The 25455-nt window shown below is 38.8% G+C and overlaps 1 protein-coding gene across 1 annotated transcript in view; it reads right to left on the reverse strand.

Annotated features, from left to right (window-relative positions):
* The window catches only part of CNTNAP5 (contactin associated protein family member 5), an 877159-nt gene that overhangs the window by 101880 nt on the left and 749824 nt on the right, over positions 1–25455 (reverse strand). The window contains exons 18-19 of the mRNA XM_061199178.1: positions 11332–11571; positions 2712–2936 (exon numbers count right to left, since the gene is read on the reverse strand). Coding sequence (XP_061055161.1) covers positions 2712–2936; positions 11332–11571 — 465 coding nt within the window. The remainder of the gene's footprint in view (positions 1–2711; positions 2937–11331; positions 11572–25455) is intronic.

Raw genomic sequence — 25455 nt, forward strand, 5'->3', positions numbered from 1 at the left:
GTGTTGAGAGAGCACAGTATCCTGTATCCTGCTTACTTTTGTCGGTCTCTTGATCCTGTGCAGGGGGACTAATGACCAGAGAATCAATGACCCAGAGAATCAATAGAAGAATGAATGAATGAGCACTTATCTTAGTTGTGTCTCTGTAGGAGAAAGAGATGGTAGGAAAAGTCCAGCATCCTCAATCACTGAGCCCCCCAGCACTACCTACTACAACAAGAGGTCCCTAGAGCAATCGTGGTGGGGCAAGGTGGGCGGGGATAGTGATTCTCTGAGATTGAGTAAGGGGATGGGGGACACCCCATTACTAACCACGGCTTGGACACCCATTTCCTGTATCTTAGACTGAGCTGCAAGGCCTGTACTTTTACACTAGCCCTGAGATCTAAGCTTAAACCAAAAAGCAAGGCACAAGTATCTCCTTGCTTCCTGCATTTAGCCAGGGTTTAAAACATGTAAATGCCTATGGGGTCAGGTAGAGCCTTCAATGAAGTGAGGCTTTAGCATATAAGAAAATAAAGGTTAAGGCAGAATTCAAGAATGCCTTCCCGACCAGCAAGGACCTGCTGTATAGCACAGGGAACTATACTCAATATTTTGTAACAGGCTATAAGGGAAAAGAATCTGAAAAAAAAAAAGATATATATGTATGTATAACTGAATCACTTTGCTGGACACCTGAAACTAACAAAATATTGTAAATCAACTCTACTTCAATTAAAAAAAACGAAAAGAATGCCTTCCCAATTAAAGTTATTTAAAATATGCTGTCTTTCAAAAAATAACACTCTTAGTTTACCCCTTATGGTCACGAATACCTACTAGACTTGGGGAGGGAAGACTGAATCCCAGCTCTCTCCTTACTTGCTGTGGAATTTTAAGCGAGCTATTTAATGTCTGTCTATATGCCTTAGATTCTACAACTCTAAGATACTGATTCTATTAATACCAGTAATCACACAGGATTATTGTGAGGCTTAAGTGCTCTGTACTAATTAGAATAGTGCCCAGCATAGAGTTGAATATCTATATTATAATAGACTATACGGAGTAATATATATGTAATCTGATATAGTTATTTTTGTTACACAGGCTGTAACCATAAGCATGATCCTACAGAACCGCACCCAAAAGGTGCTTTCGGGGAAATCTGGCATCTCAGTGCTCTGTAACCATCTGACTATAATCCAGTCCCAACAGAGCAGGATGATCTAGTTTAGAGGAAAGACTGCTGGGCTGACTATCTAGAGACCTGGCATCTGGCCCTAGCTGTGTCATGAATTAGCTGGCTGGCCTAGGTTAATCAGTTAATCCATGCCTCAGTGTCCTCAGCCAGCCTTACTGACCTTACAGAGACATTTTAGGGGCAAGAGTTGAAAACTGACATGTTGTTATAATGGTCCTAATCATACAGAGTTCTGCTGATAAATTAGAGGTCTAATAACCCATAAGGTTTTCCTTTTCTCTTCCAGAGTCTTTCAAGACCAGACAGTCTTGGATGACCATTCATTATCCTAGTTTCTCTATCTCCTTTTTTCCTTCCCTTCCATGTTGCTTTTAGGATGAATGAGTCCTTTAGAGTTAGCCATTGTTATTATTATTGTAAATCAGGCCCGATTCAACCCACAGGTCCACCAGTTTTGAACCTTGCTTGAGGCCCACATATCATTCTTCATTACCTAGTTCATACCTAGTTGGAAAACAAGATGACACGAGGAAGAATAAACCCAAGTAAAAGTAGAGCAAGAGAAATTTCTAAAGTTTCCACATAAGGTCTAGAGAGGGCACAGTATGTGCTGTATATCCCCGGCTTCCTGTATGCTCCCCCCAGCTCCATAGTCCATCCTTGTGGTGGATGGTTCAAAAGCCCAAACTCATCTCATTATATAGCAAGTTACAAGAGGGGAAAAGAAATTCTCGATCATAGGAAAGTGTTCTTTGAGACCATACTACAGGGATGTCCACATCTGCCCTCTTCGCCTGTTCCAACTGTTCTCTAGGAGTTTGATCTGAGTGTCCTTGGTCGTGACTACATAAACTGTCCTCATCACTGCAGGGTAGAATTAAGTAGGGTGAGGCGCAAACCTGGCTTCTGCGAACAGCCATCAAAACTGATGTCCTTCAACGGTCCTCCTTGTACTCATTGGGTTCTAGCCCCTTTGTCATTCTAATCTTCACATATTTCCTTTTGTCCACATTCTTTCCAAAATCTGATTCTCAGCACCCAGCCCCATACTTCACAAGGTTATGACTCACACATACTACTTCTCTCTAAGACCTAGGCAGTCAGCTTTTATTAATACAGCCTGCATTTATGCCAGTTGTTTTAACAGTCCTCAGTAAAGGATCCTGCAGCAAAGATGACAGGATATATGTGACGAGTGTCGTTCTGAAATTCAGATACGCTGATGATCTTCTCCTTTACACTTAATGGATTCCAGCACAGAATAAATAATAAAGAATGACTGCTACACAGTTGAAGCAAATTAAAGTCAATGCATTCGAGACTTCAGCAGTGAATTGACACGGCTCCTGAATACCAATTGCAACTCATAAAGGAAAAGCACAATCAAAGGTTGGCCTGGAGATCGGGAAAGACACTGCCCAGGTGGGACCACATTAAGTTGAAATTATGCAGAGTTCTGGAGGGCATGTACTGGCCCTCCAGCACAGAATAACACTGCATCAGGCTTCATGCCAACAGAACTCACCATTCTTGCAGAGCAGGGCAGCCAGGTAGCCCTGAGAAGAAGAGTTGATACAGAGCAGGAGGCTGGGTGCCTGGGCTGTCACAAAGCTCAATGCAATGTTTTCTTTGGATGGGGTTGAATCTGCATAAATCGCTGAGGAAGAGAGGCTTATATTCTTGGTCACTGGGTAGGGTTCTTGAAACATGTAAGTCACTGAAGTGCCAGCCTCAAAGACAGCAGAAACCTCTGCAAAATATCAGAGGGGAAAGCACACATTAAAACATTTGGTCGAGTATTCAGGAGAGCCATCATTGCTTGTTTATTGTTTCCTATGCATCGGTCACTGTGTGAGAGTTTTTACACGTATTATAGAATATGCTTCCCACAATAATTTTGAAGTGGCAGAAATCACCATTTCTATTTACAAATGAAAAACATGAGGCTTGCCGGGGGTTAAGCACCTTGAACAAGGTTGTGTGGCTAGAAGAGAGAGCTCAGATTTGCACTGTGAAATGTAGGACCGGTTTCACGTATATCTGCGGAATAACTACCACGTGCCCGGCTGATTTCTCGAGAAGCAAAGAGGAGATGTCCCGGCCTCCTGCATAGTAGAGAGAAATTGCACCAGGATTATCTTACTTTCAAAACTGAAATCCTAACAATTCTGGTTTATGTTTTTCTCGTGGGTCAGGGGGGTGTTGAGTGGGCTCAAAACTACTGAGAGGAGTACATTGGGAAAGAAAGTAATTCTCTGTGGTGTTGGGTAAAGTGTGAGGACCCGTGGAAATGGAGGAGAGGAAATCTGTGGAAAGAGTAGGAAAGGCATAGTATCCAATTCCTGGACTCAATAATTTTATTTTAATTTTTTTTTATTTGAAGGATAGTTGATTTACAGTATTTTGTTAGTTTCAGGTGTACAGCACAGTGATTCAATTTTACATAATATGTATCTATTCTTTTTCAGATTCTTTTCCCTTATAGGTTATTACAAAATATTGAGTATAGTTCCCTGTGCTATACAGTAGGTCCTTGTTGGTTATCTCTTTTATGTATAGTAGTGTGTTTAGGTTAACCCCCAAATCCTTATTTATCTCTCCCCCCTTTCCCCTTTGGACTCAATTATTTTAAATATCTAGGGAATTGGTTTTCAATTCCAAAAAAGAGCAAAGACTTTGGCAAATAGGCATTCCCATGGGAAACAATTCCTACAGCACAACATAGAGGCTACAGGTCTGCCATCACCATTGGGAAGGGAAGCCTCTACAGACTGATGACATTCAATTAGCAGGAGCAGGAATCACCCAGTCCTCCCTGTATAATGTCTTCACTCCAACTGCTATCATTTTGGTTCAGTGGAATCAGCAAGAATCCAGTTTCACCACTGGATCTGAAGCCTCCTTTGATTTCATACTAGCTGTGTGGTTCCAGGCAAGTTAGTCAAACCCATGGAGATGGTTTTCTCATCCGGCAAATGGGAAACATAACACCTCCCTCAACAATATTTCTGGGCAGATAAACGAGAGGATATGTTAAAGTTCTTAAGAGAGTTACCACCATAGTTTAAACTCACAGACTCTCCATAGTAGAAGAGAATTTAACCTCAACCCATACTAATGCCCATCATAAAATATATCTGTTTAATGACTGCACATGCATCCAAGTGCTGGGATATTTTCTTCTTTGAATCAAGATCGCTCTTAAGTTTACTTTCAATTTTATCTCTACACAGTATCAGGGTATGGAGCAAAGGTTCCTCGGTAGAATAACAGAGCTTAGATCTGCAACAAACCTCTGTTATGAAAACAGCACATTAGACATGAATCTATTTTTTTCTTTTTTTTAATTGAAGTATAGTTGACTTACAATGTTGTATTGGTTTCAGGTGTACAGCAATGTGATTCAGTTATACATACATATATTTTTTTTTTTCAGATTCTTTTCCCTTATTACAAAATATTGAGTATAGTTCCTTGTGCTATACAATAGGTCTTTGTTGCTTAAAAAACACCTGAATCTATATTGGCATAATTAATTTGTCTTTTTCCTGAATGATAGATTGAGTATCCGCAATTCCCCATGAAGCTCTCTGATTGAGTTGGCGGCACCTAGAACATAATCAAACCTGGCTTTTGCTTCCTAATTCCATTGCAAATTTGTTCTACCTTTGTGAAAATTCTGCAACAGCCTGTCACGGTGCCAAAAAGATTAAAGTTGCATATTTATGCATATTGCTTAGCAGACTGGGAATACCGGTTCCTTTTCACTAAAGATTCAGAGAAAGTGTTCTGTATTTTGCATGCAGGTTAGAAAATCATTGGTCCTCCTGATTACAGAGATCTGTGCAAAAACTGGTGACAGGAGGGTTCTAGTTGACCATCAGCTGGATTCAAGCACTTTTCTCAAGTGAATTTCCTTGCGGACATTTGGTCTGCATTTTGAACCACTATCTCCTAGTTAACAGAGTAATGGCTTTTATGGGATGTTTGTGTGTGTGTTCAAATGTAAGTATAATTCAGATCATTCTGTCATGAATAGTATATTAGATACAGGCATTCATTTTACATTTTTTTCCTTATACTTAAGATAGGAAATTAAAATGAAAAGCACTTTTTAAACTAGAGCTGTCCTACCAAATTCTGTCTTCCCTCCTCCCCAGCCCCAGTTGTATTTTTATTTATTTAGATATTGTGAATTTCAACCTAAAACTAAATTCAGCAAAACACCTGGCTTTGATTATTCTCTCAGTTTCTTTTCTTTTATAATCTAAGAGTTTGAGCTCTCTGATCATATTTAAGCTCTCTGATTGATTTATCTGAACATCTGAAACCACTGGGCTAAATGAAAGAAAAATCTTCACTTGAAGGTGATTATTACCAATGATCATCATGCTACTCTAGGGCCATGATAACCAATATTAGCAACATCCTTTGAGTACCTACCTGGTGGAAGAAACTGTGCTGATTAGATTCTGAGAAGACAGGACACACATGAAAAGAAATAAGACAGATGGAAGGTGGCCTTGGATGTGATGTGTGAATGACAGAGACATTGAGTCCCAGAGTTGAATGCCTCTGTGGGCGGGAGCAGCGTGAGAAGACCTGAAAGAGGAGCTGGGTATTGACTAGGCCTTAAAGTGTGTAATGAACTCAGAGCAGATGCTAGGAGTCAGGGTGGTGCTGGAGAGGATGTGTATCTCCAAGGCAGCCTTGGAGTCAGATTGACATGGGCCTGGACCCTGTCTGTGCCCTCCTCCTGCTTTCTCATGAGATCCCGTCAACTGCTGGCTATTCATACACAAACAGGGATGAATTCAATCTCGTGGCGGGCAGACGGGTTGGAAGAGAGGATGTAAAGGGACAGCACAAAGTAGGAACTTAATAAACAACAGCTGGTCTTAATAATAATAATAGAAATAGATTTAGAATTAGAATAAGTATAAAGACCAGGCCTTAATGAATAGGCTAGCGGTTCCATAGAAATCAGTCAGGCTGTAAGTAATTTAGAATAACTTCAAACAAACTGAAAATAAATGAAAGAAATGGGAATTTGAATGCTGAGTGGATATTTCATATTATTAAAAAGTTATTAAAATTTTCTCACTATAACAGTCCTGTGGATACATATTTTTATGTCACCTTTTAACAATACATATTGCAGTATTTATAGAACTGATGTGATATCTGGAATTTGCTTCAAAATAATAAAATTCCCTGGTGGTCCAGTGATTAAGAATCCACCTTCCAACGCAGGGGATGCGGGTTCGATCCCTGGTTGGGGAACTAAGATTCCACATGCTGCGGGGCAAGTAACTACTGAGCCCACACACTCTGGAGCCCGCGTGCCACAACTAGAGAGAAGCCCACGCGCCACAATGAAGAGTCCACATGCTGCAACTAAGACCCGACACAGCCAAATAAATAAATAAATGAATAAATAAATAAATAAATTAAATAATAATAGGAGGAGGGATGTTAGGCTATAGACAAAATAAAAATGATCATGAGTTAATAGTTGTTGAAGCTAAATAATGGATGCAGGGGGGTTCTGAAACCCTTCTCTCTACTATAGTGCATAATTGAATTTTTCTGTAATAAAAAGTAAAAAAAAAATAATATAAGTTGGCAGGAAGGTATATATTATAGAATTTTTTCAACAGGTTTTGGGCAATTGCTAAATTACCTAAATATGTATACTAGTTTTTCACTGAAATTCAATTATTAAGGGAATAATCAATACACGTGTTTATCACAGCATTATTTATGTGCAAAATTTGGGGCAATCTAAAATTCCAAAACAATAGTAAGAGCATTTACTGAGACTTTATAGGCCAGGCATTATTTCAATTGCTATGTGAAGTGTTCATTAAATTTCCATCACAATCTTTCATGAAGAATTCCTGAATTTTCCACATTTTACAGACGAGAAAACCAAGGAATCGTGAGGTTGAATTACATAACCAGTGCCACACAGTGTAGACTGTAGATGAGTCAGAATCTGAACACAGGCAGGACTGGTACCAGAGTTCTACTACTGCTACACTAAAATGCTCTGTGATAAAATAGGTCAAATACACGGAAGCAATTCCACCAGATGGAATATATTGCAATCATTAAAACTGATGAATTATATAGGAATGCCTATTAAATGAAATAAAGAAAATTCAGAATATAAAATGGAATGGACAGAATTATCTCAGCTACACTAAATGCAAAGAAAAGAGCTACAAGAAAATCGGATCTCCTTTTTAATGGTTGTCTTTGAATGATTAGCTTGGTTTTTATTTTTCTAGATTTCCAGGTGTATTTTCAAATAGAATTCCAAATATATTATCTAGAGTTTTTAATTCAAAAAATTTAAATGACCGTCATACCTAGACACTTCAGATAGTGGTTGGCATAGAGGTGGGCTACAGACAAGTACACAGATGGTATTGGAACAACTGGATAGTCACAAGCAAAAGAATAAAGTAGGACCCCTACCTTACACCATATACAGAAATTAACTCAAAATGTATCAAAGACTAAATGTAAGACCTAAAACTACAAAACACTTAGAAGAAAACATAGACATAAATCTTCATGACATTGGATTAGACAATGGTTTCATAGATATAACACCAAAACACCACCAACAACAGCAAAAAAATAGATAAATTGGACTTACAAAAATTAAAAATTTTGTGCTTCAAAAGATATTGCCAAGCAAGTGAAAAGGGGAGAAACATTTTGCAAATCATATATCTACTATGAGAGTTATGTTCAGAATATAAAAAAATCCTACAACCAAACAATAAAAAGAAAAATAACCCAGTTTAAAAATGGGCTATAGATTTGAACAGACATGCAAAGAAGATGCACACTTGGCCAATAAGTACATGAAACAGTGTTTGACATTATCAGTCATTAAAAAATGCAAGTCAAAATTACAATGTGATATATTCTTTCACACGTTCACAGCAGAACGTGCCTTATGGAAAAGATAGTAACAAGTGTTGGTGAAGATGTGGAGAAATTGGAATAGCCATACATGGCTGGTAAGAATGTAAAATGGAGAGGTTACTTTGAAAACAGTTTGGCAGTTCCTCAAAAAGTTAGACAACATGTAATTACTATACGACTCAGCAATCCCATCTGTAGGTATATACCCAAGGGAACATAAAGCATAAGTTCATACAAAAAATGTACATGAATGTGAATAGCAGCATTATTCATAATAGCCTAAATAAATGGAAACATCCCATGTCCATCGCCTAATGAATGGATAAACGAAACGTGGCACATCCACACAATGGAATACTCTTTTGGAAATAAAAGGAAGTAAAGCACTGAAAAATCCACAGCATAGATGAACCTTGAAAACATTATGCTAAGTGAAAGAAACCAGACACAAAAAGGCCACTTATTGTATGATTCTATATATTTTTTGAAATATCCAGAATAGGCAATTCCTAGTGACAGAAAGTTAGATGAATGGTTTCCAGGGACTGGGAGAAAGGAGAATAGCTCCTAAGGGGTATGAGATTCCTTTTAGGGATGATGAAAACATTCTAATATTATGGAGTGGTGATGGTCGTGCAACTTTGTGAATATAGTAAAAACCCCTGAATTGTGCTGTTGAAAAGGGTGAATTTGGGGTATGTAAATTACATCCAAAAATAAAAAAGAAACACATACACAAAACAATAACAAAAAAACCCCTACATATTTGAATCCTATTAACACATTCCTGTACAGGATGAAATTAGGGTCAAAAACGGGAAAAAGGAATCAAAAAATGCTGGATGAACCTCCAGCTCTGACATTTATTAGCGGTCACTAAACCAGTGTGATGGTCAGTATTTTTACGTGTTAAATGCAAATATTGCTTCTTCCCTCCTAGCTTGGGGATAAGGAATAAATGTTGCAGTCAATAACTGCTAGCTAGTTTGTGATTACCATTCCTTTGTATCACACTCAGAAACAGAAAATGGGTCAATAGACAGTGGTTCTAGCCCAGTCATTGGTCATGGACAAATGTCCTTAATTCTACACCAGATATTTCCAGGATTGGCAGCCCTTAAAATATACATGCCATGGAAAGTTAACAAAAAAGACTCCCCTAACAGAGAACAGCTTTATCCAGGACCATCTTGGAGCTAAGGGCTCCCATTTGAGTCCCAAGCCACACTTCTCAGAGCCAATTGGCATTGCTCAAAGATGCGTTTAAAAGGTTCACCTCACATACTTTGCAACTGCTGAATATAAAGGAAATAATTTCCTTAGATTTATGAGATGGGGGAAAAGTTCACAGTGAAATATGAAGGAAACTGAAAAGGTTAAGCAAATATCTGTCAAACTAAAACATGGGGAGAGAGCACAGCAGATATCTCAAGAAATACAGTAAAAAGATGCAGTTGCATGGGCAGAAGATAATGAATAGGAATTGTTTCAGAGAAAGGAACCAATGGGAAATTAGGCTAAGTTTAGAGCAAGATGATCTATGAGATGTTTGAATAATGTCTCTGGAGAAATACAGAGAGGTCTACTGTTTTTCTTTATTTTTTTTCCCAAACAGACACTGGGTATAGATCTTGTAAAATAATGCTAGTATATTTTAGGGACTGGGTTTGGTGGTGTTTATTCTGCATTTGCTTCTTCTACCCTGTGGGGCCAGTCTAAGGGTGGCATTCAAAATTTCAGGGGAAGTTATTCCAGAGCCTTCCACCAGGGTGAAAATGCAGGAGCACTTTGTTTTAGCTCACAGGAAGAGCCTACTGGGGTGGGATCTCTTTTATTTTGAACTCCCATGTAGGACCAACACTCTGTTGGCCCTATAATTTCTACCATTAATTTTCTCCTGAGGTGCTCAATGCTTCCCAGCAATAACAAGCAAGTAATTCAAACTAACTGGGGAGGAGGGCAGTGTCAATGAATGAAGAACTTAAATTATAGTCCTTCAAAGAGAACACTGGGTGCTTTTTCCCCTGCTGTCTTTAAGTTCCAAGAGTAAGTTGAACGAAAATAAAGCATTGTTTGTTAGGGGTGCATTTGAAAAATGTGTTTTAATGAACTGACAAAAATAATTTGTAATTGCCATCATTGTCTGTATGTAAATGGTGTTTCAAAGTGATTAAAACATTTTATTTTAATAGTTTAGATGCTTCTCTTGAAATATTGTTTACGTTCTTGGTCAACAAACTTTTTTTCTATCAATAAAATAAACTTTAAAAGATTCTACGAAGATTGACAGTAGACCAAATCTTTTGTCCTTCTAGTTGAAAAATACTAAGTATGGATACTGAATAATGAGTTTTTATAGTTTGTAGTTATTTTTAATTGCTCCAGAGAATTTACACCATAACCATCATTCCTTGTTTAAGGTGTATATCCAACATATTTAGCTTTTATCAATGAAATGAATTCATAAGATTAGGAGGGTGTGAGGAAAGGCACTGGGGCAGGGATATTTTTTCTTTCCTTTTTTGGCCACACGGCGCAGCATGTGGGATCTTAGTTCCCCGACCAGGGATGGAACGTGTGCCCCCTGCATTGGAAGTGTGGAGTCTTAACCACTGGACCACCAGGGAAGTCCCTGGGGCAGGTATTTTGACTCTTGTGCTCTATTCTCAGCCCCCTGAGGAACTAAATGTGAATCTTCGGGCAAGACTTTTAAAGCCTCAGACCCCCACTCATGTCATCTGCAGAAGAGGGAGATTTTACTAAATACATGATATGGATTTTACTAACTCACCTACACTCTCCGTATTGTAAAATGATTTACAATGGCTCCAAGGTCTCTAAGGGTTTTCCAGGGCTAGATTCTATGATTCTTTGATTACATTTGTGGACGGAGAAATTGGAATTGGAAAGGTTAGTACAACAGAAATGACAGTCCACCTCTCCCGGGGCTCAACTGGCTCTAGGCCACGTCAGGTGTGTTTTCCTGTTTCTATCCATCCAGTTCAACTGGACTGCCAGTATCCACACACAAGAAGAATGAGTAATTATGTTAAGGAACTATGCAGAGTCTCTAAAGAGAGGGAAACTGAGGAAGAGTAAATGATTGTTTGAGGACTGTCTAGGGCATGGGTTTCCTATGACTTGACTACAACCTGTAGGCACTAAAACACAGCATATGGGGAAAACATAAGTTTCTATTGTACCTTTTCTGCAAAAGGGCCCTTCGTATGGCGAATTGGTGCAGTCGCAGAAGTATCCACTGTGCTTCTCCACACACTTGCCCCCGTTGTGGCAGATGCGGCCGTAACTGCTGCAATGGCCCGGGCATCCGGGCCGGACTCCAGACGTGACCTTTGCCCTCTCCTCCAGGTCCAGTTTCTGCCCATTCAAGTGTAAGGAGCGTATGCATCCTAGGAAGCCTTTCTGTCTTGATGATGTTCCCCCTGTGCAGGGAAAAATAAAAGGAAAAAATATATATAAGGTACAGGGTTCACATTTTTGAGGTTTAATATCAGCACTGGTGATAGTTAATTATTGTGCTGTTGGCATCCTGTGTTGAGCTTTTCTATTAGTTTCCGGTGAGAATTAGGAATTCAAAGAACCTGGGGAAAAGGCATGTGTTTCCTGGCTGGAAAATGAACTCCCCCATTCAAAAAATAAATAAATAAAAGACTACGGTTCATGTGGAATCCTGTACTTGACATATTTAAGATACAAAACTTCAGATGGCTCCATTCCTTGCAAATAAAATAAAATGTGCTCTTTGTCTATAGCAGACATTTATCTGACGCTGAATGCACAGAGTGGGATTGTCCCTCTGGTGAAGTTAGAAGCAAGCTAGGTTAGGTGCACTCAGTTAGAAAAGGCAATGAGTGTTGTAAAGCTTATGCAGTAGAGTGTCATGTACTATGAAGAGCTGTATGTTAGGACCAGACAGACATCGTGTCAAACTCCATGCCAGTAGCCCATTAGACATAATGACCACTGGATCCCCTAAGCCTCAGCTCCTTGATCTGTAAAATAAGAATCAGTCTATTTCATGTGTTCATGGTAAGGCTTAGTAATCACTGGTCTTCACTATCCCTTCTCTTGAGCCCTCAAAATGGCTAGAACTAGTAGGTTGTATATATATACATACTATTGATTACCCCCAAATGATTATTTAGAAAATAATTTTGTCCTTCTGGAATATGGAATAGAATTGCAACCCAACTTTCTGCTGAGGGTATATTTTGAAGGTTTCAGCGAGATTCACAATGCTTGTTGCAAATTATTTAAGAATAGAGGAGATTCAAAGTGACAGAGTGTTTTGTTACTGTTGGAAACCTAGAATCCTACCAACCTAAATCAGAGGATATTAGAAAAATGTGTAAGGACAGACAACAAACATGCCAAGAAATAAGCCAAATTCCAACACCATATTGATTTGGTGTTGGGAATTCTGGGAGCTCCCAGAGAAGACACAGGGCCAGCCTGCCCTTACAAAACACAAATTCTAATTGAAATACAATGCTTTGGCCTCAAGTCCATTCAAGTGGATAAATGGAGGACACACTCAAGTCTTCAAGGTCTACAGAGTGTCCTAATGGAAAGGAGAAGGTAAGTTAGAAAACAAGGGCAGTACTGATGTGTCATTTGTTTACTGTACATATCTCTCATTTCTGAGCCTCATTTACATGTAATCCCTCATGCTACAATTTTATTAAAACTTGGTCTTGCAAATGACTGGATAAAAATATATTCCCATCAATGTGGATACAAATGTGAATTCCAAATGTGTTATCTCTGACCTGGAATATCATGTTAAACAAGAAACAAAGCTGTAAGTTAAATAAATGAAACTGTAACACAAAAAAAATAATAATAAAAAAAATAATTCTGGCACGTCAGCCTGGCAGGGTGGACAAGATAATAATTAGCAATAGGGTTGGAAGTAGGGAGAATTCTGTCTTCTCTGAATCACACCAGGTCATCAGACCCATAAATATATGTATGGTAGTCATTGGCTGCCTCTAAAAGACTGAAACAAAATGTTTTTAAAGAATTAATCTAGTCTCTTATTCTGAAGGAGTGATAAAACTCCACTCTATTTTCAGTTCTGATAAGTGATACCCAAGCAGGCCAGAAAGTCAAACCCACATTGCTTTCTCCTGTCTGTCTCAATTTTAGTGAGTAAATCTCCTTTTAACTACAAGATAAATCAATTATAAATACAAGCAGATCATAGGGAAAGGTTCATTATTTCTTTCCTAGAGATGGTGTAGAATAAAGAGAGGAGGATTTATGTAGTCAAATGTTTTGTTTTATTTTCCCCTTTATTTTGTAGTCACTCCCTGTGGTAGATTTGAATAACTCTTCATAAATCTTGTTAGTGGCATTTTTCTTCTAAGCGGAGGTGGAGAATGCAAGATCTATTGCACATCTGCTTGCATGTGACTTAGTCAACACGTGTATAAATGGAGAAGTGGCTGGGGTAGTTTTTCTGGCAGAAATACACTCCTTGATGTTTGAGACATATAGAGTGTGGTGAGAATGACCCCAAACAAGGGGATCCTTTCAATCCAATATGCTGATAAAACACAATGACGCAAAGAACATGAACCAAATTGTGCAATGAACTAAATTTCCATTTTTGCCTGACTGCTTTTTATTCTTTTTATTCTTTAGAGGTTAGGCTCTCCTTTCTTCATGGAGAGGTAATATTGTAGACCAAGAATAGAATGCTTCTAGAAAGATGCTCCCCACCCACACACACTCAATCCGGTGGTTAGCACTCTCCATTTTCTGACATTACCTACTATGCATTGTGTTGATGGAGGTGAGAATCTTCCCTGAAACTTGAATACTGTACAGAAAGGCAGCCCCAATCTTCCCTCCCCTTTCTCACTCACAGCCCTTTGCCCACAACTCTGTCCTGTGGATATGCCCTCCCAGGTATCTCTGAATTGATCTGCTTCTTCCCACACTAAGAGCCATGTCTTGAATCCCTCTCACCCCCACTTGAATCCCTTAAACTGAAACAGGCTGGGACCTGGGACCTGGGACCCTTTGCTGCAGTACTTGCACCTGGACAAACATCTCCTCAAGGAACAGGTGCAAAGAAACTATGAGGGACTAAAAATAACTGCGTGCATGGGCAGCTGGGGCAAATTCTGGACAAGAAGATACAAAAAGACCAAAAAGCCCAACTGCCACTTCTGAAGAGCTGGGAGCAAAAGCAGGGCACTGCGCACGCCCCCTGCACACAGCACCACCGAAGGGTGGGCAAACCACCTAAGTCCCAGTGAAGCCTTGCCTGAATTTCTTGTGTGGCCTCTATAGTCAATTTCTATTGATTGGTGCAGGCCAAGAACCCTGGTCGGTATCAGCACCACCTTCTAACGGATCTTACTACCCCCCTCAGCCTTGACTCCTTCCACAGACTCACCACTTTGCAATCAGAGAGACCAACCAGATGTGAAAATTTGATCCTGTTAGTCCTGTTTAATGCCCTTCAGAGACTAGGCATCATCCTGAGGTTCAAGCTCAAATCCTTAGCCTAGATGGTACTGCATAGATCTGGCCTCTGCTTACCTCTTCATCCCCTCCTCCTGCACTCCCTGCCCTGACTTCAGTGCACCAGGCTTTCCGAACTACAGTGGCTCCCCACTGCCCATGGTCTCTCTCACCTTCGGACCTCCTCCTGTCCTGCGTATTATGTGGTGTATTACGCACATCTTCCCCCTTACTCTCCACTGTTCACTTTAGTCCATCCCTGCAATCGCAAACACACACACTGGCACTCACACACATGCGTCCCTTCATCCATATTTCTGCCTACCCAGGATTTATTTTAATTAGTTGCCAATGTTTTTAAAACATGAACTATTTGAAATCTAAAAAAAATGATGATACAAACGAACTTATTTACAAAACAGAAATAGACCCACAGACACAGAACACACTTAATGGTTACCAAAGGGGTGGGGGGAGAAGGAATAAATTAGAAGTTTGGGATTGACATATACACACTACTATATATAAAACAGATAAACAACAAGGACCTACTGTATAGCACAGGGAACACTACTCAATGTTTTATAAGTACGTATAAGGGAAAAGAATCTGAAAAAAATGTATATATATGTATAACTGAATCACTTTGCTGTACACCTGAAAGTAGCACAACATTGTAAATCAACTATACTTCAATTAAAAAAAAAAAAAAAAAGACTGTGCCCTTATGTTAGCACTGGGCTTGGCACAGAGCTAATTAATTAATTAATTTAATTAAATAGAACATGAACTATTTAAAAAATTCTAGTAAGTCATTCATTGAAAAATCAGAAAACCTGTTAACAATAAAGCTGCTTTTCTGCATGACAAAGCCCAGCTGCAATGGGAGCAGTTCCTGTAAGACAGGACATGCCCTGTCCGCTTGGCTACGTCCCCCACCAGGACCACTTCATTCATTTAGACTGCTTTCCTGACCCTTGCAGGTATTTGAATTTTCAGCTAATGCTCTAATACATTTTTATCTTATTTTTAACTCCTTCTTGCCTAGAGTTTAATATAAAGTTGGAAGAAGAACAAAAATAAACGTAGCATTATCCTTAAAGCAGATGAGAGTCATGTTTGGGAGTCTTGTACTTAATCTGCAAGCTGTTTAAGAATCCGAACAATGCTTCTAATTCTAAAAAAATAATAATAATAAACATACTTGCTGTATGCTAGAAACATAATTAACTCATTTATAATTAACTCATTCAATACTCAGTGGGAAACAAGTTATTCTTCATATTATTGACATTGCATAGTTGAGGAAACTTAGTGTCAGAGAGATTGTTTTGGCCAAAGTCAAGAATCAAATTGATTTTACGTGGCAAAGCCAGAAGTCTGACTGAGATCTCTTGACCTTCAAAGCCTGAATACCTTCAAAGCCCTAAAATCCTAAAATGAGATATTTGATTAGACAAGCTTGAAATGGAGCAAGATCCAATGGTCCTGCCTGCCCCCATATTCTCTGCCTGCCTCTTGTCTGTAGAAAAATTTAGTCAAAGAATAAATTTAATCAGAGGAGTGAGAAAATGCAGAAGCGAAGGAGAACAGTCCAACAGGACAAAATAATAATCGTTTAGTCATTAAGTAAAGTCAAGGACTTTTAGTTCCTCTTCAAGGGCTATGGATAATATTCTGAGCCGTATCCTGTGAGATGTTTTGTAGATACTGAAACCCCCACCAGGTGGAAGAAGTTAACTACATGATGACCAGACTGTAGCCATGACATAAGCTGCCACAATTCCAAAAACTGGTGTCAAAGAAATAGGAACAAACAGATCCTGGAACTGAAGATTAGCTGTACTCAAAACAATCAAGATGACACTGATCAGATACTACATGACCAATTTCAAGATGACGGTCAGAGCTGACTGTGCTGTTTCTGCATGTAGCCCCTCCCTCTGCCTATAAAACCCTGAAACTCCCCTTTAAAAGCTCTTGCCCACTGATTGTCACTTTGGACATGAGTCCGCCCTCTTCCCTGGTTGCCGGTCTCTGAAATAAAGCCAACTTTCCTTTCCACCAACCTTGCCTCTCGAGTACTGGCTTTCAAGTGGTGAGGAGCCAGACTCCACTTTCAGCAACAATTTGGGTCAGTACTACAACTAAGTGCTGCTTCTACTTGCTTTTTCTCATCTCTTACATGGTTTCTCCCACCTAGTAATATACACGTATGCATTTATCTTCTTGGCTTCCGTATCAGTCTTCATGACAACTTAGACCATTAGTTCACCAGCCTAGCTAGAAGCAATTTTGTATGACTCTCCTCTGTTGGCCCTTGGTATCAAGTGTGTTCATTATGATGATGTTTCCTTGGACTGAGTATGAATCAACTCTTAAAAAGTTTACCATCATCATTCTAAACCTGTCATAGAAAACCTCCATGTGTCAGCTCAACAAATGCTCATTGCTTCCAGAGAAACATCTCAATTCCTTGGGCCCTCCTTGAACAAGAGCCTCTGTTTTTCTCATATGTGCCTGCTGTCTTGATCATACATGCTCAAACAAAACTCCTTTGCTGAACTCTTTTTTTGGAACTACGTTGAATGTGCCAGGTTAGGCCCCCATTTCACAAAAATAAGCGGTGTCATTCTCTCTCTCTTCTTGAATTTGGAGCAGTTGTTTTCTATATGAACTACTTTGCCTAAAGTCAAGAGTCAAGTGAAGTGTAGGTGTATTACCATCTAGATTTCAAATTCTAAAGTGGGAGCAGGTTTATTCATGCAGGTTTATTCATTCATGCATATGCTGAATAAAAACAAATGCACTAACTAACAGTTATCTTCTGTTTTTATTCTGCCCCTTCAACTGGCAGAATCTTGGTATCAGAAGGAAATCCTAGTGGAGGCTTTAATTCCAAAAAGTAATTTCCTTAAGGATAAGGCATGCATCTGGTTAAGTTTTGCCAGATACAGGAATCAATAAACACACACTATGTAATAATGCAGGTGGCACTAACTGGATGTCTACAAAGTAAAATAGTGATAGTAAGCCAATTTGAACTAAGAGCTTACTTCTTATCAAGCACCTTTACCCATTGCATTTCACAGGCATTTTCTGATTTAACCCTTACCACAAATTGTGGTACCCAAACAGAATACCAAGTCTCCTCAGAAAATTGGAAAAGGGTTTGTTGATGATTTAGAATCAGTTAACAACAGATTGAAATTATTTCCTCGTTTGTTTGGTAGAAATGAATGCTGTGAAAAACTTTTGAAGAAGAATTCAGCCACACTTATCGAGGGCCATTAAAGCATTATTATCATTGGCCTTACCCACATTTTAAAATAAATATTCCAAATGGAGCTGGGGGATGATTATACCCAGAAATATTTAATTTGGCTTTATACATAGTCATTACTAATACTTCATTATTTGCACACATAATATAGTTGTATATCTATAATATCCCCCCAAAATAATAATGGCAAATTATTACAATTAAAATGAAAGTATAAGAATGTGGATGGATATAAATATCAACATACCAAATCAATAATGGTCCTATAGAGCAACAATAACCAATTAGACCATGTGACAGCAAGAAAAAAATCCTATTTAACAACAAAAGCAGTCAAACATCTAGAAATTAACTTAAGACCTATGGCTATAAAAAAGAAAGTAATAACAATTTACCTTGGCTCACAAAGAATAAATAAAGAGATGGAACATGTTTCCATATAATTTAGCAATGTATAGTTATTTCCTTTAATGCAATACAATCCCAATCAATAACCCAAGAAAATTTGTATCATTCAAGAAAAATCATTTTCATAGAACATGAAAAGCTAATTCTAAAATCCATAAAGAAGGTGGTTGATAATAGTTAACAGAGTGATAAGAAAATGAATCAGGTGTGCTTGTGTGGTCGAGGGGAGGCATTGTCCTAATCAACATCAAAATATGTTCTGTACCCAATGTCTGCTGCCTGGGGTAGAGACTGCAATTGTGCTGCCCTGGCAGCTTCTTCCTTTTTGTTATGTAAAATTCATTTCTGATAAACATCAAAATGTACAGTTGCTAAAGTTATGATTATGTATACCTTAATGACTATTAAAGTATTAAAAAAAATAAAAAAATAAAAATATGTTCTGTAGGTATGATGTTGGCACAGCACCTGGAAAAAAACTATGTAAATAAAACAGAGTGGGACATTCAGAAACACATTCTTTACACACAGAGATTTTAAACCTTATAATATATACTGGAGGTCCAAGTAACTGGTAAAAGAGGAACCATGAAATAAATGCAGATGACAAATAATATTTGGGGAAATAAATAAAATTATAATCCTACCTCAAAACCTTAAACAAATTCTACATGAAATAAAGACATAAAAATGACAACAAACAAAACAACAACACAAAAACTAAAAATATTAGATAAAATATTATATAGCAGTTTAAAATAATATGCTATTTATACTGACATGCTAAGTTTCCCATGGCATATGTTAAGTAAAAAAGCAAATGAAAACAAAAGTACAGCAAGCAAGCTGTGGTATAATACATAGAAGTATATTGATTAAGTAAATATATCCACAAATAATAACATTGTATGGTGTTTCCTAAGGGTACTTAAATGTATGTAACTACTTTGATGCCTGGAAAGTGTCATACTGGGCTAATATTGGTCGTCTCTAAGAAGAGCACTAAGATTGTTATTGAATAATTTTACAGCAAACATGTATTTGTGTACTGACTGTATAATTTAAAATAAATATTTTCATTTATTATGTATATCATGCATAATGCTGCTTATCTTTTTTAGAGGCATTTAAGAAATTATTTATTATTTCAAGTTTCAAAAGAAACTCCTTGTTATAGAATTATGTATATCTCTAAAAATTCTTTATTAATATACGTGGTATTTGGATATTAGCAAACACTTTTCCCAGAATCAGCATGTTTGTGCCTGTGGGGTGGGCTGGAGTATGTATGGGTTTTCTGCAAAGACTGTTTTTTTTCCAAGACTACAGACCAAAAACAAACATTTGCCTTCTTTTTAGCAGAATGGTGGCAGGGCACAAGATTTTGCCCCTTCAGAGCAAAATATGGATGTTCTATGGAAGTCCCCGTTTGGTTATTATTTACAATTCAGAGGAAGGCAAAGGAAACAAGCGAGCAATTGAATTGTGCCTGTTTCTGTTGCCCACAGAATTGTGGAGCAGTAGGGAACTAGTTCCACCACAGTTCAACGTGGCTGATGTAGTGGTCCAACTGTCTTGTTAAAGAAGCCTCTGAATTATTGCTTTGCATCTCATTTGGAGATACCCCTGAGAGAATATCAAGATGATGGGGCAGGCATTTGCAGCAACATGGGTGGACCTAGAGATTATCATGCTAAGTGAAGTAAGCCAGAAAGAGAAAGACATATATCATATGATATCACTTATATGTGGAATCTGAAAAAATGATACAAATGAACTTATTTACAAAACAGAAACAGACTTACAGACATAGGAAACAAACCTATCGTTACCAAAGGGGAAATGTGAGGGGGCAGGGATAAATTAGGTATTGGGATTAACATATACACACTATTATATATAAAATAGATAAACAATAAGGACCTACTTTATAGCACAGGGAACTCTACTCAATACTCTGTAATAACCTATATGGGAAAAGAATCTGAAAAAGAATGGATATATCTATATGTATAGCTGAATCACTTTGCCATACACCTGAAATTAACACAACATTGTAAACCAGCTACACTCTATCATAAAATAAAAATTAAAAAACAAAACAAAACAAAAAAAGTTCTGTCAAATTATTTTTAAAAAAAAGATGATGAGGTAGGAAAGTCTGCCATAATCCTCATCACAGAGTCTGGAATAGTGACAGGAGGCAGTTTGACCAGATGAGTCCCATCTCCCATCTCGCAAAGATGAGAGCAAGTCATCCCTCACTTTGCTTCCTTCCACCACCGTTTTTGAAGATGAAAAATCACTGAGAAAATCACTATCAAAACTTGAGGATATGGGGAGGGGGAGGGGTGAGATGTGACAGGGTGAGAGAGTGTCATGGACATATATACACTACCAAATGTGAAATAGATAGCTAGTGGGAAGCAGCCGCATAGCACAGGGAGATCAGCTCGGTGCTTTGTGACCACCTAGAGGGGTGGGATAGGGAGGGTGGGAGGGAGGGAGATGCAAGAGGGATGAGATATGGGAACATATGTATATGTATAACTGATTCACTTTGTTATAAAGCAGAAGCTAACACACCATTGTAAAGCAATTATACTTCAATAAAGATGTTTAAAAAAAAAAAAAAAAAAAAAAAAAAAAAAACAGCCTTAAATCACCTTCCTTGCAAGAGCAACTGGATAAGAGATATCATAGGAGCTCCAGGTCTTTTCTAGAGTCAGCGGAGAAACTACTTGCTTCTTCCAGGCTGGCTGCCAGGCCAAGTCATTGCCCAGATGACAGCAGCTTCAGGATTTCCTCGAAGTTGGGGCCCCTGGAAATCACTCTAATTAGTTTTCTCCAGGGAGGCCCTGCTGAGAACAGAGATTCCCTCAGAAGCTGAACCACAGACCCATTCAAGGAAATACGTCGATAAAGTAAAAGTCTATAAGCTTTAAGAAATTTCCCTAATAGTCCCACCTGCCCTAGAGTGATTTTATGGTTGAGCTCAGGAGACCCTGAAATACAGAAGGAGCCTACAATTCACTAACGGGATAGTAACAGTGGCAATTCATGGCTAACACTTCTCACAATCCAGTCTACTAACATTGTCCTGACTTTCTGATGCATGTGTGCAGTAATCACTTTGGGGTTCTTTCTCATTCCAGCTTCTTTTGTGGAAGTGATGGCTGCCATATGACTAGGGATACGTCACCAAATGTGGGAAGCAACTCTCTCTTATCAGAAAAATTAGCTGAAACTTGGAAATAAAGCAAAAAATCATGGATAACATTTGTCCAGTGGAGATGCAGATAATTTCTTTCCAGCATAACAGATAACTCCAAAGATGGCCTGGTGAGCAACGGTTTCATATTTAAATCTACAACTTTATCCTTACTTTTTTGTTGTTAAATTCTCCGTACATATGCCAGCTTTTTAGATGTTCTCTGAACTGATCATGACATCTTAATGGCTTCCTCATTAATTAGAGTGAAATAAAATCTTTGACTCATGTTTATTTTCTATTCGCCTGAAACTCATTTTAGCTTTTGGAAGATTAGATTTTAACACATGCTACCAGGATCAGTTAAAATGGTGTTACTTATCATTAGAAAATATGAAACTTATGGAAAGGTCTTAATCGCACAGTACACAATAACTGGCGCTAATAATAATAATAACATAATAATAAAATACTAAGATATCTACGGAACTTTTAGTCTTTTGTAAACATGATGATTGAAGAGGAGTCGGCCAGGTAGATCAAGGGTGGGGTTGCCCATCCTAGTTTGAGAGTCAGGACCATCAAGAGAGTGTGAATCAAAAAATGCAAACTCGACTCTGAGGAAGCAATTGAATTTAAAGGGTGTTTTGGAGAAGAAAGTGGGAGAAAAGGAGGCATTCTTTTATGGTTAATTCTTGGGAGGAATGAAAAATAAATTTCTCTTAAAAAATTACTTTGATTAAAAAATGTGTGTGTGTGTGTGTGTGTATTGCACAATTCATCCAAGTGATTGTGCCCCAGGTAGGGTTCTCCAGCAAACAGGCTGTGAAATGAAGTTAAAGGGGCAGGATGTTTTTCAGGGGGAACCATTGGGAACCACACTTTGGAGCCAGAGAGGCAGGAAGCAGAAGTGGGCAAAGGGGTGAGCTCTGGCGCAGGCCTGACAGTCTAGAACAGCCCCACAGAGAGTGCTGGAGCTAGACAAGTCCATCGGAGATGTGCTTCCTTGGGCCAAAATGGTTGTGTCTTTGTACCCTGGACTCAAGTGCTTATTGTCTGTGGACCTCCCTGGAAGGACGGGACCTTGTCCTGGAGAGATGCAGTAGCTGAAGGGGCAGACAGAGGGAGACTGTCTTCCAAGAGCGCTCCCAGCAGCAGGGCCTTCTTGAATGGGGTCCTGGGCAGCACATCCTAGAGTCTACGCAGGTTCCTAAGCCTCTCTACTCTCTAAGCCTCCTGAGACATGGATGGTGAAGCAGGAAGCTGAATTAAAACATGGCACCTCTCACCTCTTCTACAAAATTGCCTTCCCCAACTCAAGTGGCTCTGAAGTCAAATCCTTTTCTCTCTGAATCAGAAGAAACTTGGTAACACAATGAGAACAGAGTGTAAATCTGCCAATAACATGTTCAGAGAGTTCTGACTACATCTCCTTTCCCACCATTGTTCTGCTCCAAGGCTTTCTCACCTCCTCCTCTGCGTCATCCGCTTTGTCGCCAGAGCCTTGGAGAAATGGAAACAGGTTATAGGCAGCGTTGCAGCATCAGTATGCCAGGCTGGGCCTACTCTTTTCTAAACTGGAGCTTCCCTGGTTGTCCTGGTTACATCAGCTCAATGGCGCCTTGGCTTTGGAAAAGACACAACAACTTCTCACCTCCCTCAGTTTGGGTCCTTGAACATCCAGAGTGTACTGTTTTATTTTCCAGAAATATCTGGCTTGAATTTCGTTTTATAATTATCACCCGAGCTCCACATGAATGGTGCTGTCCTAATGTTTTCCTTCTTTACTGAGTTACAGATTTTGATGACTGGCAGTGCCAGAGTAACTAGAATGACTGCTTCTACCGTTGAGTTTTTGTGTGGTCCAAATCTCAGGGCTTCTCTCCCTGGGCTGCATGAGAACATGACGCCGTGTAGTACCTGTCTTCAGAAAAAGATAGTATGCTTTGAGATGTGTTTTGTCAAAGGCAGAATGAAAACTTAAAAAAGTGAAACTGTACAAGAAAATTGTACATTCTCCTTCAATGGCCCATTACCAATCTAATGCGGCCAGTATAGGATGACATGAGCTTCAACTAAAGCGTAAGAGATTGTAGATGAACATTTCCAAAAGGGTTTTGGAATATTAGGGGGCAGAAAATACTAACATGGGCTATGGGGATGGGTTCATTGTACTCAACTCTCAACATTTTCAAGATGAGACAAAATTTTGTGGAAGGGGTCATTTAATCATTCACTTCTCTGAAAATAAAAAGAACCAGTGTTCTTTCAAAGCACTTTCAAGCTCTAAGAATCTGATTTTGTGGAGCAGAAGTGGTGTTGTGGGAAAAAAATGCCTGAGGAAGCAGGTGGCTCTTCCTCATTTTTTTTTTTTCATTGTAGAAGCATTGAGTGACTGCCACTTGGTAGGTAACAAGGAAGCAAAGCATTCACGGGACTTGCCTGCTAGTGTTCTGAGGTCTCCTAAAACTTCTTAAACGAATCAGGACACTTTCCCTTATTTAACTACTATGGGGAATATCAGAAATCATGTATTAATTTTTTTACTAAGATGATTCAAGTATACTTGACATATTACTTAACTTTGAAAAAATAAACTTGTTGGTAAATCAGACCTTATCATTAGAAATGTATAGGATGCTGAAAAGACCATTTCTTTACTTTTTGTTTCACCATTGACATCCTCCATGCACAATGGTTTTATGTAACAAATATGCTAAAAGGTGATTTTCCAGTTCTTCCTTAACATGAAAAGGATGTGTATCTCCTCCTGTGCTTTGAGACACAGTACGTCTTCCAGACAGAAAACTCTGCTGGCCTGTGTCAGGAAAGCCATCCTTGTGGGGCACTTGCAAGTGTAAATATAAGTGACTATTCCATAGAGAGACTCTAGCAGTTTCTGAAGTGTCAGGGCAGAGAGCAAATGAGAGCCACCTTTCCTGATTTCACTGCTGACCTCGCCTTGGACACGCTTCACCTGAAAATAGTAATAATAATTCCCAACCAGTGTGGAAGCAGGAGAAGCACTGTGGGTAGGGGGGAAATGGTTTCAACTTTATGATTTACCAAGTCAGTGAAATACTTTCCCCAAAGAGTTCTAAGTGGGAGTTACTTCAGTTTATTTTGACACAAATAAAGCAGCTGAGCCAAAAAAAAGAAAAAAAAGAAAAAAGAAAGAAAAAGAAAAAAGGTCCATAAAAGGCCAAAAAGATAAGAAGAAAGTAAAGCAACACAAAAATGAGACTCACAGGCTCACAGCTTTACAAAATGTCCTTCTATAATTGCAACATATTTGGAAAGATGGGGTGTCAGATTTGGGGACAAAGAGATATTTTCCTTGCTGTTACATCCACATGGGCATGAGGGTAAGGATGATTGTCATGCTTAATATACAGATGGAGATGGGACATCCTCAAGTTGTAAGGGATCAGTTACCAGACTCATCAATTTCATTCTGCAAATAATAAAGACAATGAATCCACTTAGGCTAGTTGTTTTTCTACCAGGGTCCCATGGCCTGTTGGCAGTTAACCTGGAGTTCTTACCCAGATCTCTTCATTTCATTTTCAGCCATAAGTGCTAGTTCTTGGATTTCTCTTGCCTTTTCCTCGTATTGACTTGAAAAGCTAGTAGGGAAGAGCAAAGCAGAGGGACGATACTGCCAAGAGTTTTAAAGCTGAAACTACCCCAAGCTTGCAGTGCGCTTTCAGAAGCTCTGTGTTATGAAGTTTCTCCTACTCTATTCAAGAAATGTGACCAGTGAAATGGCATGGTTGCAATTGTCCCTAACTATCAGGGAAATAAAAGCTTGAAGTTAAAATATTGATTCTGGGAATCCAGCATGCATTGACTCAGGTATAAGCACTTCAACTTGTCACATTCCAATGACAGGGGCAGTGCTGAGATATATCCATTCTATAAAATTCAACC

This window comes from Eubalaena glacialis, chromosome 1 (genome assembly GCF_028564815.1).
Source record: "Eubalaena glacialis isolate mEubGla1 chromosome 1, mEubGla1.1.hap2.+ XY, whole genome shotgun sequence".
Taxonomy (NCBI): Eukaryota; Metazoa; Chordata; class Mammalia; order Artiodactyla; family Balaenidae; genus Eubalaena; species Eubalaena glacialis.